The sequence below is a fragment of the Martes martes genome, assembly GCF_963455335.1.
Source record: "Martes martes genome assembly, chromosome: 1".
NCBI classification, from domain to species: domain Eukaryota; kingdom Metazoa; phylum Chordata; class Mammalia; order Carnivora; family Mustelidae; genus Martes; species Martes martes.
Window position 1 is genome coordinate 158,331,448 of NC_137888.1, and position 14,333 is coordinate 158,345,780.

The 14,333-nt window shown below is 41.0% G+C and overlaps 1 protein-coding gene across 1 annotated transcript in view; it reads right to left on the reverse strand.

Moving 5' to 3' along the window:
• The window catches only part of ALDH1L1 (aldehyde dehydrogenase 1 family member L1), a 108,982-nt gene that overhangs the window by 37,833 nt on the left and 56,816 nt on the right, over positions 1 to 14,333 (reverse strand). Inside the window, exons 10-11 of the mRNA XM_080805995.1 lie at positions 2,797 to 2,944; positions 914 to 1,033 (exon numbers count right to left, since the gene is read on the reverse strand). Of these exons, the coding sequence (XP_080662121.1) occupies positions 914 to 1,033; positions 2,797 to 2,944 (268 nt within the window). The remainder of the gene's footprint in view (positions 1 to 913; positions 1,034 to 2,796; positions 2,945 to 14,333) is intronic.

Below are 14,333 nucleotides of genomic sequence, written 5' to 3' on the forward strand. Positions count from 1 at the left end.
CTGTCCCCATCCTTGCTCTGTGTCCTGACAGTGCCCACATGCACTACAGGGCAGGCTCTCACACCTCCTTCCACCTGGGGTTGGCCGAAGGGAAACCCAGGAGGAGATAGAAGTGAGAGGAGCGAGGCTAGCACCTTGCTGGTCACCACAGGTAGGCTGCACCCTCCCTGCCCAGGCCCTAGCACCCAAGCAGTCCTGCCCACACAACCTCCCTTCTGGGATTCTCAAAACAGGCCTTAAGGTGGTAACAGCTCCCAATTTCTGCCTGAGAGCACTGCATCCCCTTTTGTGTGTCCCCATACCCTTTCCACACCTTTGTCCCCCACTTTCTTTAAACTCTCCTCAAATGACCCACTTTGAGTGTGCTGTTTTCTGCAGGCCCTGAGAGATGCTATAGGGTGGGGCAGAATGGAAAACTATCAGTATGCACATGTTGGAGTAAGTGTTGTTTCAGGTAGGTGTATGTGTAAGAGAATACAATATTTGTGTACTGGGTCATGACGTAAGAGGATCACAGTCAAGACAGTCTGACAAACACAGGATATTCAAGGAAGAATTTCCCAACAGTGAGTGTACACATATTTAAGAAGGTAGGAGCCATGCTACGGCTATTGTATGGAAGAGGAGGGAATGGCTTTATTTCCTCTTTGGGGCAGGGGGCAGAGTTTAACTCTGTTTCATTCTCTGAAGCAGGCTCCAGACTTTTAGAGTCCTCCTGACTCCTTGCCAGTTCTCCCCTCTGGGCCATACCTGTAGGGAGACTGGAAAATGACTGCAACCCTTTTGCATCCAAGCAGAGGCCTGCGCCCAGGCCAGAATCCCCAGATGCCAGGTGGAGGAGTAGATGGGAGAAGAGGCCATGGGGTGAGTAGGGAGGAGAAAAGGTAGGAGGGCACGCTAGGTCTGTGCTCACACTTCCATCTGTCGGGTTGATGGTCTCATAGGTCTTGGCACCTTCGGCATCCACAAACATGCCCCCAATGAAGAGTTGGTGGGGCATTCGGAGGGTCAGCTTGTTCACTGCCTTTTCCACCTGGGAAGGGAGTTTTTGCAGGTGTTAGCTGCAGTGTGGACTCTTCACAAGGTGCATCAGTGATGTATACAAACCCTCACAGAGACACAGGAAACTCTCACAGTCAAAGAATAACCACTTGTGCACATACCACACACACACACACACACACACACACACACACACACAGTGCCAAGGGGACCAGGGCTCAAGGCTCCTCAGCCTTTTCAAGTCTCTTTTGCTGAATCTGGTCCTGCTGCCTTCCTTGGCCCAGCGAGCTCTTATGTGCACAGTGGTGGCAGCTGAATCATAAGAAGAGATGGCACAGAATCTGAGGACAGACTGCTTGGGCTACAACCCCAATCCCCTGACCTCAGGCTGGTTGCCTGGCCTCCACATGTAAGAAATGCCAGCTGGTAGACAGACACTTGTCACTCACCAGACATGATGCCAACTCCACTGCTCACTTCCCTATAGACCTGAAATTTCACACTGAATGCATTCTCTGGATGTCATTCCTCTCCTGCAATTTGTTCACTAGTCATCTGTCCACAATCCTAAGGCGAACCTCATTGTCCATCCTGGCCACCTGGCCACTTTCTTCATCTTTTGTTCCAAACAAACTATCCCAATGCTAAGTCCTATGGGGGCTGGTACCCTACCAAGATACCTCAGGATGATTTTTCAAGAATTTGTTTTAAAAATAAGTTTGTGGAGGACCTCATGATCCCAGCATCCTGGGACTGAGCGCCTCATCAGGTTCCTTGCTCAGTGGAGAGTCTGCTTCTCCCTCTGCTGTTCTCTCAGCTCATTCTCTCTCACTTTTTCTCTCAAATAAATAAAATCTGAAATATATATACATATGTAAATATGCAATTACATCATTACCTCTCCATATATACAAGTCAAATGTACAGGGTCACTTGTTTTGCTTATTAGAAAAATATTCCCAATCCCCCATTCTCTCTCTCTCTTTCTCTTTCTCCCCTCTACCTCCTTCTCTCCCTCTCTTCCTCTCCCTCTTTTGGCATTGCAACAAAAGGAATTTAATGCAGGCAACTGGCTGCACAGGTGATGAAAGAGCTGAGGCCAGGAGTCAATCCAGAGATTGACCGAGAGACTGACAACAGCTTGAAGTCCCAGCTATTACTAGACTAGAAGGACAAGGAAGTGGTGGTACCAGAACTAGGGTCTAGAGTCCCCCAGAGGAACTAGAGTCCTGACAGGGTGATCTGGCAGGGGCTGGAGCCCCAGCAGAGATGAGGCCACTATTGGGAAAAACCACCAAAGGAGAAGGAGGGTGAGAAGTACACTGTAGAAGTCTCTTCCTAATACCCTAGTCTCAGGGCTTCTGGGTGGCTTGGTCAGTTAAGCATTGAACTCTTTATTTCAGCTCAGGTCATGATCTCAGGGTCATGAGATTGACCCCATGCTGGGTGTGGAGCCTGCTTAAGATTATTTCTCTCCCACTCCTTCTTCCTCTCCCCACCCTGCTCACGCTCAATTGCTCCTAAAATCAATCAATCAATCAATCAATCCTGTGTTTCATGTCTTGAGGGTCAGAATTTGTCCTGTAGATAACAATCTCCTCTGTTGTATTTTCCTAACTGTACTGGCATCCTCAGGGTATCCAGGGTTACCAGGGAGAGCCTGGGACACTGAAGGTGGGCTCTTAGGTGCCCTGGCTTCCTGATGTCCAGGTCTCCCCCATGTGTCATTGTGGATCCATATATGTGGGTGTCTGAGGGGTCTGTAGGGCCAAGCCCATGTGGAGGAAGACTCACATAGTCAATGATGCACTTGTTGTCTTTGTCGTCCCCTCGCAGCTTTCTCACTAATAGCTGGATAAAGTCTCCAAAGGTGGTTGCCATGTAAATATCTTCATTTTCTAATTCCAGTCCATCACACAGCTCCTTCACTTCCTCAACCAGTCTGGAAAAAAAGAAGATGGAAAAGTGAAAGAATGGGAAGAGGCTTGGCAGAACCACATCACTAGTGGCAGAGGTCATGATGCCAAACACAGTTTCCCAGAACAGACCTTCATCTCAACACCAAAGTGTGAGTGTTAATTTAGAACTGGGGTTCAGAGCCTAGCCCAGGGATTCAGAAGGCCCTGGTTTCAGGTTCTGGCTCCATCATTTACTAATTAGTGACCCTGGACAAGTGAAAAACTCCTCTGCACCTTAGTTTCTTTGCTGCAATACTGGAACAGTAATAGCTCTTACACCAGTTTCTTTTCTTTTCTTTTTTATTATTTCTTTTCAGCGTAACACAATTCATTGTTTATGCACCACACCCAGTGCTCCATGCAGTATGTACCCTCCATAATACCCACCACCTGGTTCCCCCAACCTCCCACGCCTCACCCCATCAAATCTCTCAGGTTGTTTTTCAGAGTCCATAGTCTCTCACGGTTCACCTCCCCTTCCAATCTCCCTCAACTCCCTTCTCCTCTCCATCTCCCCATGTCCTCCATGTTATTTGTTATGCTCCACAGATAAGTGAAACCATATGATAGTTGACTCTCTCTGCTTGACTTATTTCACTCAGCATAATCTCTTCCAGTCCCGTTCATGTTGCTACAAAAGTTGGGTATTCATCCTTTCTGATGGAGGCATCATACTCCATAGTGTATATGGACCACATCTTCCTTATCCATTCATCTGTTGAAGGGCAACTTGGTTCTCTCCACAGTTTGGCGACCGTGGCCATTGCTGCTATAAACATTGGGGTACAGATGGCCCTTCTTTTCACTACATCTGTATCTTTGGGGTAAATACCCAGTAGTGCAATGGCAGGGTCATAGGGAAGCTCTATTTTTAATTTCTTGAGGAATTCTCCAAAGTGGCTGCACCAACTTGCATTCCCACCAACAGTGTAAGAGGGTTCCCCTTTCTCCACATTCTCTCCAACACACGTTGTTTCCTGTCTTGCTAATTTTGGCCATTCTAACTGGTGTAAGGTGGTAGGTATCTCAATTTGGTTTTGATTTGAATCTCCCTGATGGCTAGTGATGGTGAACATTTTTCCATGTGTCTGATAGCCATTTGTATGTCTTCATTGTAGAAGTGTCTGTTCGTGTCTTCTGCCCATTTTTTGACATGATTATCTGTTTTGTGTGTGCTGACTTTGAGGAGTTCTTTATAAATCCTGGATATCAGCCTTTTGTCTGTACTGTCATTTGCAAATATCTTCTTCCATTCCGTGGGTTGCCTCTTTGTTTTGTTGACTGTTTCCTTTGCTGTGCAGAAGCTTTTGATCTTGATGAAGTCCCAAATCTTCATTTTTGCTTTTGTTTCCTTTGCCTTTGGAGACACATCTTGAAAGAAGTTGCTGTGGCTGATATCGAAGAGGTTATTGCCTATGTTCTCCTCCAGGATTCTGATGGATTCCTGTCTCATGTTGAGGTCTTTCATCCATTTCGAGTTTATCTCTGTGTATGGTGTAAGAGAATGGTCGAGTTTCATTCTTCTACATATAGCTGTCCAATTTTCCCAGCACCATTTATTGAAGAGACTGTCTTTTTTTCCACCGTATATTTTTTCCTGCTTTGTCGAAGATTATTTGACCATAGAGTGGAGGGTCCATATCTGGGCTCTCTACTCTGTTCCACTGGTGTGTCTGTTTTTATGCCAGTACCATGCTGTCTTAGTGATCACAGATTTGTAGTAAAGCTTGAAATCAGGCAAAGTGATACCCCCAGTTTTGTTTTTCTTTTTCAACATTTCCTTAGCAATTCGGGGTCTCTTCTGATTCCATACAACTTTTAGGATTATTTGTTCCAGCTCTTTGAAAAATACCGGTGGAATTTTGATCGGAATGGCATTAAAAGTATCGATTGCTCTAGGCAGTATAGACATTTTAACAATGTTTATTCTTCCGATCCAAGAGCATGGAATGGTCTTCCATCTTTATGTGTCTTCTTCAATTTCTTTCATGAGTGTTCTGTAGTTCCTCGAGTACAGATCCTTTACCTCTTTGGTTAGGTTTATTCCCAGGTATCTTATGGTTCTTGGTGCTATAGTAAATGTAATCAATTCTCTAATTTCCCTTTCTGTATTTTCATTGTTAGTTTATAAGAAAGCAATTGATTTCTGTACATTGACTTTGTATCCTGCCACATTACTGAATTGCTGTATGAGTTCTAATAGTTTGGGGGTGGAGTCTTTTGGGTTTTCCATATAAAGTATCATGCCATCTGCGAAGAGAGAGAGTTTGACTTCTTCATTGACAATTTGGATACCTTTTATTTCTCTTTGTTGTCTGATTGCTGTTGCTAGGACTTCTAATACTATGTCGAACAAGAGTAGTGAGAGTGGGCATCCTTGTCGTGTTCCTGATCTCAACGGGAAGGCTGCAAGCTTTTTCCCATTGAGGATGATATTTGCTCTGGGTCTTTCATAGATAGATTTGATGAAGTTGAGGAGTGTTCCCTCTATCCCTGTACTTTGAAGCGTTTTAATCAGGAACGGATGCTGGATCTTGTCAAATGCTTTTTCTGCATCAACTGAGAGGACCATGTGGTTCTCTCTACTCTCTTATTGATTTGTTCTATCACATTGATTTGCGAATGTTGAACCATCCTTGTAACCCAGGGATGAATCCCACCTGGTCATGGTGGATAATTTTTTTAATGTGCTGTTGGATCCTGTTTGCTAGGATCTTGTTGAGAATCTTAGCATCCATATTCATCAGGGATATTGGTCTGAAATTCTCCTTTTTGGTGGGGTCTTTGCCTGGTTTGGGGATCAGGGTAATGCTGGCTTCATAAAAAGAGTCTGGACGTTTGCCTTCTGCTTCGGTTTTTTGAAATAGCTTCAGGAGGATAGGTGCTATTTCTTCTTTGGAAGTTTGGTAGAATTCCCCAGGGAATCCATCAGGTCCTGGGATTTTGTTTTTTGGGAGGTTTTTGATCACTGTTTCAATCTTGTTACTAGATATCAGTCTATTCAGGTTGTCAATTTCTTCCTGGTCCAATTTGGGAGTTTATATATTGTTTTCCAGGAATGCATCCATTTCATCTAGGTTGCTTAACTTATTGGCATATAACTGTTGATAATAACTTCTGATGATTGTTTCTATTTCCTTGGTGTTAATTGTGATCTCTCCCTTTTCATTAATAATTTTATTAATTTGGGCCTTCTCTTTTCTTTTGGATTAGTGTGGCCAATGGTTTCTTGATCTTATTGATTCTTTAAAAAAAAACCACCTTCTAGTTTCATTGATACATTCTACTGTATCTCTAGTTTTTATCTCATTGATCTTTGCTCTAATCTTGATTATTTACCTTCTGTGTGTGGAGTTGGCCTAATTTGTTGTTGATTCTCCAGTCCATTAAGGTGTAGAGACAGCTGGTGTATTGTGGATTTTTCAATCTTTTTGAGGGAGGCTTGGATAGCTATGTACTTCCCCCTTAGGACCACCTTTGCCGTATCCCATAGGTTTTGGGCCAAAGTGTCTTCATTCTCATTGGTTTCCATGAATTGTTTAAGTTCTTCTTTGATCTCCTGGTTGATCCAATTATTCTTAAGCAAGGTGGTCTTTAGCTTCCAGGTGTTTGAGTTCCTTCTGAACTTTTCCTTGTGATTGAGCTCCAGTTTCAAAGCATCATGATCTGAGAATATGCAGGGAATAATCTCAGTCTTTTGGTATCGGTTGAGTCCTGATTTGTGACCCAGTATGTGGTCTATTCTGGAGAAGGTTCCATGTGCACTTGAGAAGAATGAGTATTCTGTTGTTTTAGGGTGGAATGTTCTGTATATATCTATGAGGTCCATCTGGTCCAATGTGTCATTCAATGCTCTTGTTTCTTTATTGATTTTCTGTTTGGATCATCTGTCTATTACTGAGAGAGGCATGTTAAGATCTCCTACTATTAATGTATTCAGATCAATATGACTCTTTATCTTGATTAACAGTTTCTTATGGAATTGGCTGCTCCCATATTGGGGGCATAGATATTTACAACTGTTAGATCACCTTGGTCTTCCACCAGTTTCTAATGAGAAAATGACATAATCCACATGTTGGTAATAATAATCAATATGAGATTAATAACTCTTTGAAAGACATTGTTAAAGGATAAAAAAAAAAGAAAAAAAAAACCAGGGGTGCCTGAGTGGCTCAGTGTGTTAAGCCTCTGCCTTCAGCTCAGGTCATGGTCTCAGGGTCCTGGAATCATTCCCCTCATCAGGCTTTCTGCTCAGCAAAGAGCCTGCTTCCACCTCTCTCTCTGTCTGTCTCTCTGTTCACTTGTGATATCTCTCTCTGTCAAATAAATAAATAAAATCTTTGAAAAAAAATCCAAGGTAAAACAGGCAAAAGGCTGAACAGATGTTTCACCAAAGAAGAAATACAGATGGCAAAACCCATATGAAAATACGTTCAACATCACTAGGTATTAGGGAAATGAAAATTAAAAGGACAATGAACTATGTCTAAATACATACCAGAATATTTAAAATTAAATTCTGACCTCAGGGGAAGGAGTTAAGATGGCAAGGGGTAGGGGGACCCTAAGTTTGTCTTGTCCTTTTACTATGGCTAGGTAGTTATCAAATCATTCTGAACATTTGTGAAAGCAACTGGAGATCTGAGAAAAGAAATGCTGCGGCTCTGTAAGTATAAAAGTGACCACTTTTTGGAAGGTAGGAGGTACAGAGACTTGATGTGGGATGCTATATGTGGGGATAGAGTGGAGGGGAGGGAGCCTGCTTAAGGAGGCTACTGCAAAGTGTTGTAAGTAGCAGAGAGCAAAATCAGAGCTAGAATTCTGCTACAATGGGATATGTCCCTGGGTTAAAGGTGCTCAGGTGGTGAATCATGGCAAAATCCCAGGTGGGATAGGATGGTCTCAGGATCCCCAGAGTCATAAGAATAGGGGTGCCTGTGTGCAGCCGAGTTCCCAGGCACAAGAGTGGGGAAGCCAGCTGAAAACAGTGACTTTAGGTGCCAGCTTTCTGTGCTATGTTGCCATAAACTATGAATTGCTATGTGGTCATGTGACTATTTTCCTTGCAGGGGTCAATCAAAGGCAGAAGTGTGGTGAGACACCCCTCCATTTCCTGGGAGGAACAGTGCAGGTCTATGTTGCAGGAGTCTGTAAAACTTGGAGTTTTGAAATTCAGTCACATGCCTGAGATAAAAATGCTCAGTCATAGGCCTGGTGGACACAGAGTCTGGACTGAAATCGGAGACAAAAGAGTGACTGACTGCTTTTCTGTGAGGGCTCACTGAAGAGTAGGGGATGTGAACTTGGAGCTTCTTTCTTATTTTGGGATCTAATTTCTTTTAACAAGCAAACCAAAACACACCCAGGATCTAGTTTGTTGTTTTGGGTTTTGTCTGCTTTTGTTTAGTTCTGTTTTTGTTTCTGTTTTGTTTCTTTTGTTTTTTCTTTCGTCATTGTTTCTCTTTCTTTCTTCTTTTCTTTTCAAGGCCAAATGACAACAGAGAGAAATTCACCCCAAAGGAGGTAATACTTATTGCCACGGATTTAATCAATATGACTATAAGGAAGATATCTGAATTACAATTTAAAACAACAATTATAAAGATACTAGCTGGGCTTGAAAAAACTAGAGAATCGTTTTACTGTAGAGATAAAAGAATTAAAATCTAGTCAGGCCAAAATTAAAAATGCTATTGCTGAGATGCGTCCCAAATGGAGTCTACAAAAATGAGGATGAATGAAACAAAAGAGAGAATCAGTGATTTAAAAGGTAAAATTATGAAAAATAAGGAAGCTTAAAAAAAGAGAGAATGAAAACTCTTAGATCATGAAGGGAGACTTAGAGAACACAGTGATCCCCATAAAGCAAAATAATATCTAAATAATAGGGGTCCCAGAAGAGGAGGGATGAGAGAAAGGGGGAGAAGGTTTATTTGAGCAAATTGTACCTGAGAACTTCTTTAACCTGGAGAAGGAAACAGGCATTCAAGTCCAGGAGGCACAGAGAACTCCCCTCAAAATCAATAAAAATGGGTCAGCACACCAACATATAATATTGAAGCTTGCAAATTTCAGAGATAAAGAGAAAATCCTGAAAGCAGCTCAGGGGAAAAGAGGTCCTTAACCTACAAAGGACCTACAAACACAAAGGCTGGTAGGAGACCTGTCCACAGAGACCTGGCAGGCTAGAAAGGACTGGCATGATGTATTCAATGTGCTAAATGGAAAAAATACGCAGCCAAGAATACTTTATCCAACACAGCTGTCATTCAGAATACAAGGAGAGAAAACTAGTTTCCAAGACAAACCTAAAGGAATCTGTGAATACAAAACCAGCTCTGCAAGAAGTATTAAAGGGATCCTTTGGGTGAAGACAGAGCCCAAAAGAAACAAAGATCAGAAAGAAACAGAGACAATCTATGGAACATCAGTTTTACAGGTAATACAATGGCACTAAATTCATATCTTTCAACAATTACTCTGAATGTAAATGGACCCAATACTCCAATGAAAAGGCATAGGGTATCAGAATGGACAAAAAAACAAAACCCACTGATACACTGCTTCCAAGAAACTCGTTTTTAGACTCAAGAAACCACCAGATTGAAAGTGAGGAGGCAGAGAACCATTGAACATGCTAATGAAAATTAAAAGAAAGCTGGAGTAGCAATCCTTACATCAGACAAACTATAACTGTTTGTTATATCAAACAAACAACTTGGTCGATTTTAAACCAAAGACTGTAATAAGAGATGAAGAAGGACACTGTATCATAATTTAAGGGTCTATCCAACAAGAAAAGCTAACAATTGTAACTATTCATGCCCCTAATGTGGGAAGAGCAAAATGTGTAAATCCAATAACAAAATTAAAGAAACTCAGTGATGATAATGATACACGAATAGTAGGGGATTTTAACACCCCACTCACAGCAAAGGACAGATCATCTAAGCAAAATTACAAGGAAACAAGGACTTTGATTGACATAATGTACCAGATGGACTTAACAGTTATATTCAGAGCATTTCATTCTAAAGCAGCGGAATATGCACTCTTCTCAAATGCACATTGAATGTTCTCCAGAAGAGATCACATACTAGGTCACAAATCGGGCCTCAACTGGTAAAAAAAAATAGAAATATTAATAATAATAACAAATAAATAAATAAATAAGAGCATACCATGCATATTTTCAAACCACAATGCTATCATGTGAAGTCAACCATGAGAAAAAATTTGGAAGGAGACCACAAAGATATAGAGGTTAAAGAAGATCCTACTGAAGAATGAATGGGTCAACCAGGAAATTAAAGAATTTCTTTTAAAATTCATGGAAACAAATGAAAATGAAAACAAGGAGCACTTGAGATGCAGCAAAGGTGGTCCTAAAAGGGAAGTAAATACCAATACAGTCATTCCCCAAGAAGCAAGAAAAGTCTCAAATACATAACCTAAACTTAAACCTAAAGGAGTTGGAGAAAGAACAGCAAATAAAGCCTAAATCCACCAGTAGAAGAGATATAATAAAGATTAGAGCAGAAATCAAAGACACAAGACACAGAAATCAAAAGAACAGCAGAACAGATCAATGAAACTAAGAGCTTGTTCTTTGAAAGAATTAAAAAGATTGATAAACCTGTAGCCAGGCTTATCAAAAAGAAAAGAGGAAGGATCCAAATAAATAAAATGATGAATGAAAGAGGAGAGATCGCAACCAACAGCAAAGAAATACAATAACTAGAAAATACTATGAGCAATTATATCCCAACAAATCAGGGAATCTGGGAGAAACAGATAAGTTCCAAGAAACACATAAACTGTCAAAACTGAAACAGGAAGAAATAGAAAACCTGAACAGACCCATAACTGGCATAGAAATTGAATCAGTAATCAAAAATCTCCTAACAAACAAGAGTCCAGGGCCAGATGGTTTCTCACCCCGGGGGAATTCTTTTTTTTAAGATTGTATTTATTTATTTGACAGAGAAAGATATCACAAGTAGGCAGAGAGGCAGGCAGAGAGAGTGGGAAGCAGGATCCCTGCTGAGCAGAGAAGGTAGAGGCTTAAGACACTGAGCCACCCAGGCACCCCTTCCAGGGGAATTCCACCAAACATTTAAAGAAGAGTTATTACCTACTCTTTAGAAACTGTTTCAAAATATACAAATTGAAAAAAAAACTTCCAAACTCATTCTATGAGGCCAACACTATATTGATCCCCAAACCAGAAAAAGACCCCATCAAAAAGGAGAATTACAGACTAATATCCCTGATGAACATGGTTGTCAACATTCTCGCCAACAAACTAGCTAATAGGATCTAACAGTGCATTAAAAGGATTATTCACCATGACAAAGTGGGATTTATTCCTGGACTCCAAGGTGGTTCAACATTCACAAATTAATCAATGTGATACATCACATTAATAAAAGGGACAAGAACCATACAATCCTCTCCATCAATGCAGAAGAAGCATTTGACATATAATGCAACACCTTTTCTTGATTAAAACTCTCCACAGTGTAGGGATAGAAGGAACATATCTAAATATCATAAAAGCCACCTACAAAAAGCCCACAGCCAATATCATCTTCAACAGGGAAAACCTGAGAGCTTTTCCCTTAAGGTCAGGAATACAACAGGGATGTCCACTTTCACCACTTTTGTTCAACATAGTATACTAGATGTCCTAGCCTCAGCAATCTGACAACAAAAAGAAATAAAGGCATTCAAATTGGCAAAGAAGAAGTCAAACTCTTTCTCTTTGAAGATGGCATGATACATTGTGTGGAAAACCCAAAAGATTCCACCCCAAAATTGCTAGCACTTATACAGCAATTCAGCAGTGTGGCAAGATACAAAATCAATGCACAGAAATCAGCTGTATTTCTTTAAAGACAGAAGAAAGAGAAAATAAGGAATTGATCTCATTTACAATTGCAACCAAAATCATAAGATGCCTAGGAATAAATCTAACCAAAGAGCAAAAGATCTGTACTCAGAAAATTATAGAATAGTCATGAAAGAAATTGGGAAAGACACAGAGAAATGGAAAAATGTTCCATGCCCATGGATTGGAAGAATAAATATTGTTAAAATGTCTATGCTACCCAGAGCAATCTCCCATTCAATGCAATCCCTATCAAAATACCATCAATATTTTTCACAGACCTGGACCAAATAATCCTAAAATTTGTATGGAACCCCAAATAATCAAAGGAATGTTGAAAAAGAAAACCAAAGCTGGTAGCATCACAATGCCAGATTTCAGCCTATATTACAAAGGTGTAATCATCAAGACAGTATGGTATTGACACAAAAACAGACACATAGATAATGGAACAGAATAGAGAACTCAGAAATGAACCCGCAACTCGATGGTCAACTAAACTTTGACAAATCAGGAGAGAGTATCCAATGGAAAAAAAACAGTCTCTTCAACAAATGGTGCTGGGAAAATTGGACAGCCACATGCAAAAGAATGAAACTAGAGCACTTTCAACAAAAATAAACTCAAAATGTGTGAAAGATCTAAAGGTGAGATAAGAACCCATGAAAATACTAGAGTAGGGGCAAGTGGGTGGCTCAGGTGGTTGAGAGTCTTCCTTTGGCTCAGGTCATTATCCCAGGGTCCTGGGATTGAACCCTGCATTGGGCTCCCTGCTCACAGGAAGCCTGCTTCTCCCTTTCCTCCCCACTCATGCTTTCTCTTGCTATGCCTCTCTCTCCCCCACCCATAGATAGATAGATAAAATATTTTTTAAAAAATTCTAGTGAAGAGCATAGGCAGCAACTTCTTTGACCTAACCCACAGCAACTTCTTACTAGACATGTCTCCAAATATGAGGGAAACAAAAACAAAAATGAACTATTGGGACTTCATCAGGATAAAAAGCTTTTGCACAGCAAAGGAAACAGTTAACAAAACTAAATGGCAACCTACGGAATGGGAGAATATATTTGTAAATGAGGAGGGGCTAGTATCCCGGGCACCTGGGTGGCTTAGTTGGTTGGATAAGCATCTGCCTTCAGCTCAGGTCATGGCCCGAGGGTCCTGGGATCAAGCCCCATGTCAGGCTCCCTGTTCTCCCATGTCAGTTCTCCCTCTCTCTCTGTCCCTCCTCCTGCTTGTGCTCTCTCATGCTCTCTCTATCTCTCATGAGTTAAAAAAAAAAAAAACTTTATTCAAAAAAAGGGGCTAGTACCCAAAATCTATAAAGAACTTTTCAAACTCAACACGCCAAAAAACCCCCAAAATCCAAAGTAATGGGCAGAAGACACAAATAGACATTTCTTCAAAGAAGACATACAAAAGGCCAACAGACACATGAAAAAATGTGCAACATCATTTGGCATCAAGGAAACATAATCCAAAACCACAATGAGATACCTCCTCACACAGGTCAAAATGGTTACAATTAAAAGTCAGGAAACAACAGATGTTGGTGAAGATGCAGAGAAAGGGAAATGCAAACTGTGGGTGGAAATGCAAACTGGTGCAGCCCTCTGGAAAACAGTATGGAGGTTCCTCAGAAAGTTAAAAATAGAACTACCCTGTGACCCAGCAATTGCATTACAAGGTATTTATCCAAAGGATACAAACACAGTGATATGAAGCATATATACCCTAAGAATTATAGCAGCAATGCCCACAATTGCCAAAATATGGAAAGAGTCTGGATGTCCATTGATAGATGAATGGATAACGAAGATATAGTATATGTGCGTGTACACATATGCGCGCACGTGCGCGCGCACACACACACACGCACGCACACACACACAGGAATATTACTCAGCCATCAAAAAGAATGAAATCTTGCCATTTGCAATGATGTGGATGGAACTAGAGGGTATTATGCTAAATGTAAGGAGTCAGAGAAAGACAAATACCATATGATTTCACTCATATGTGGATTTTTAAAATTTAAAATCAAGTGATTAACATATAGTGTAGTATTAGTTTCACAGGCAGAGTTTAGTGATTCATCAATCTTACATAATACCAGTGCTCATTATATCGCATGTCCTCCTTATGTCCATCATCCAGTTACCCCATTCCCTGACACTGTTCCCCTTCCTTCCCTTACAATCCTCTGCTTTGTTTCTTAAGTCATATGTGGAATTTAAGAAACAAAACAGAAGAACATATGGGAAGGACAGAAAAAAAATAAGATAAAAACAGAGTGGTAGGGATACCATAGAGACTCTTCACTCTAGGAAACAAACTGAGAGTTGCTGCAGGGGAGGTTGGTGGGGGATGGAGTAACCTGGTGATGGACATTAAGGAGGGCACTTGAGTACTGGGTATTATATGCAACTGAAGAATCACTAAATTCTACCCCTGAAACTAGTAATACACTCAGTATT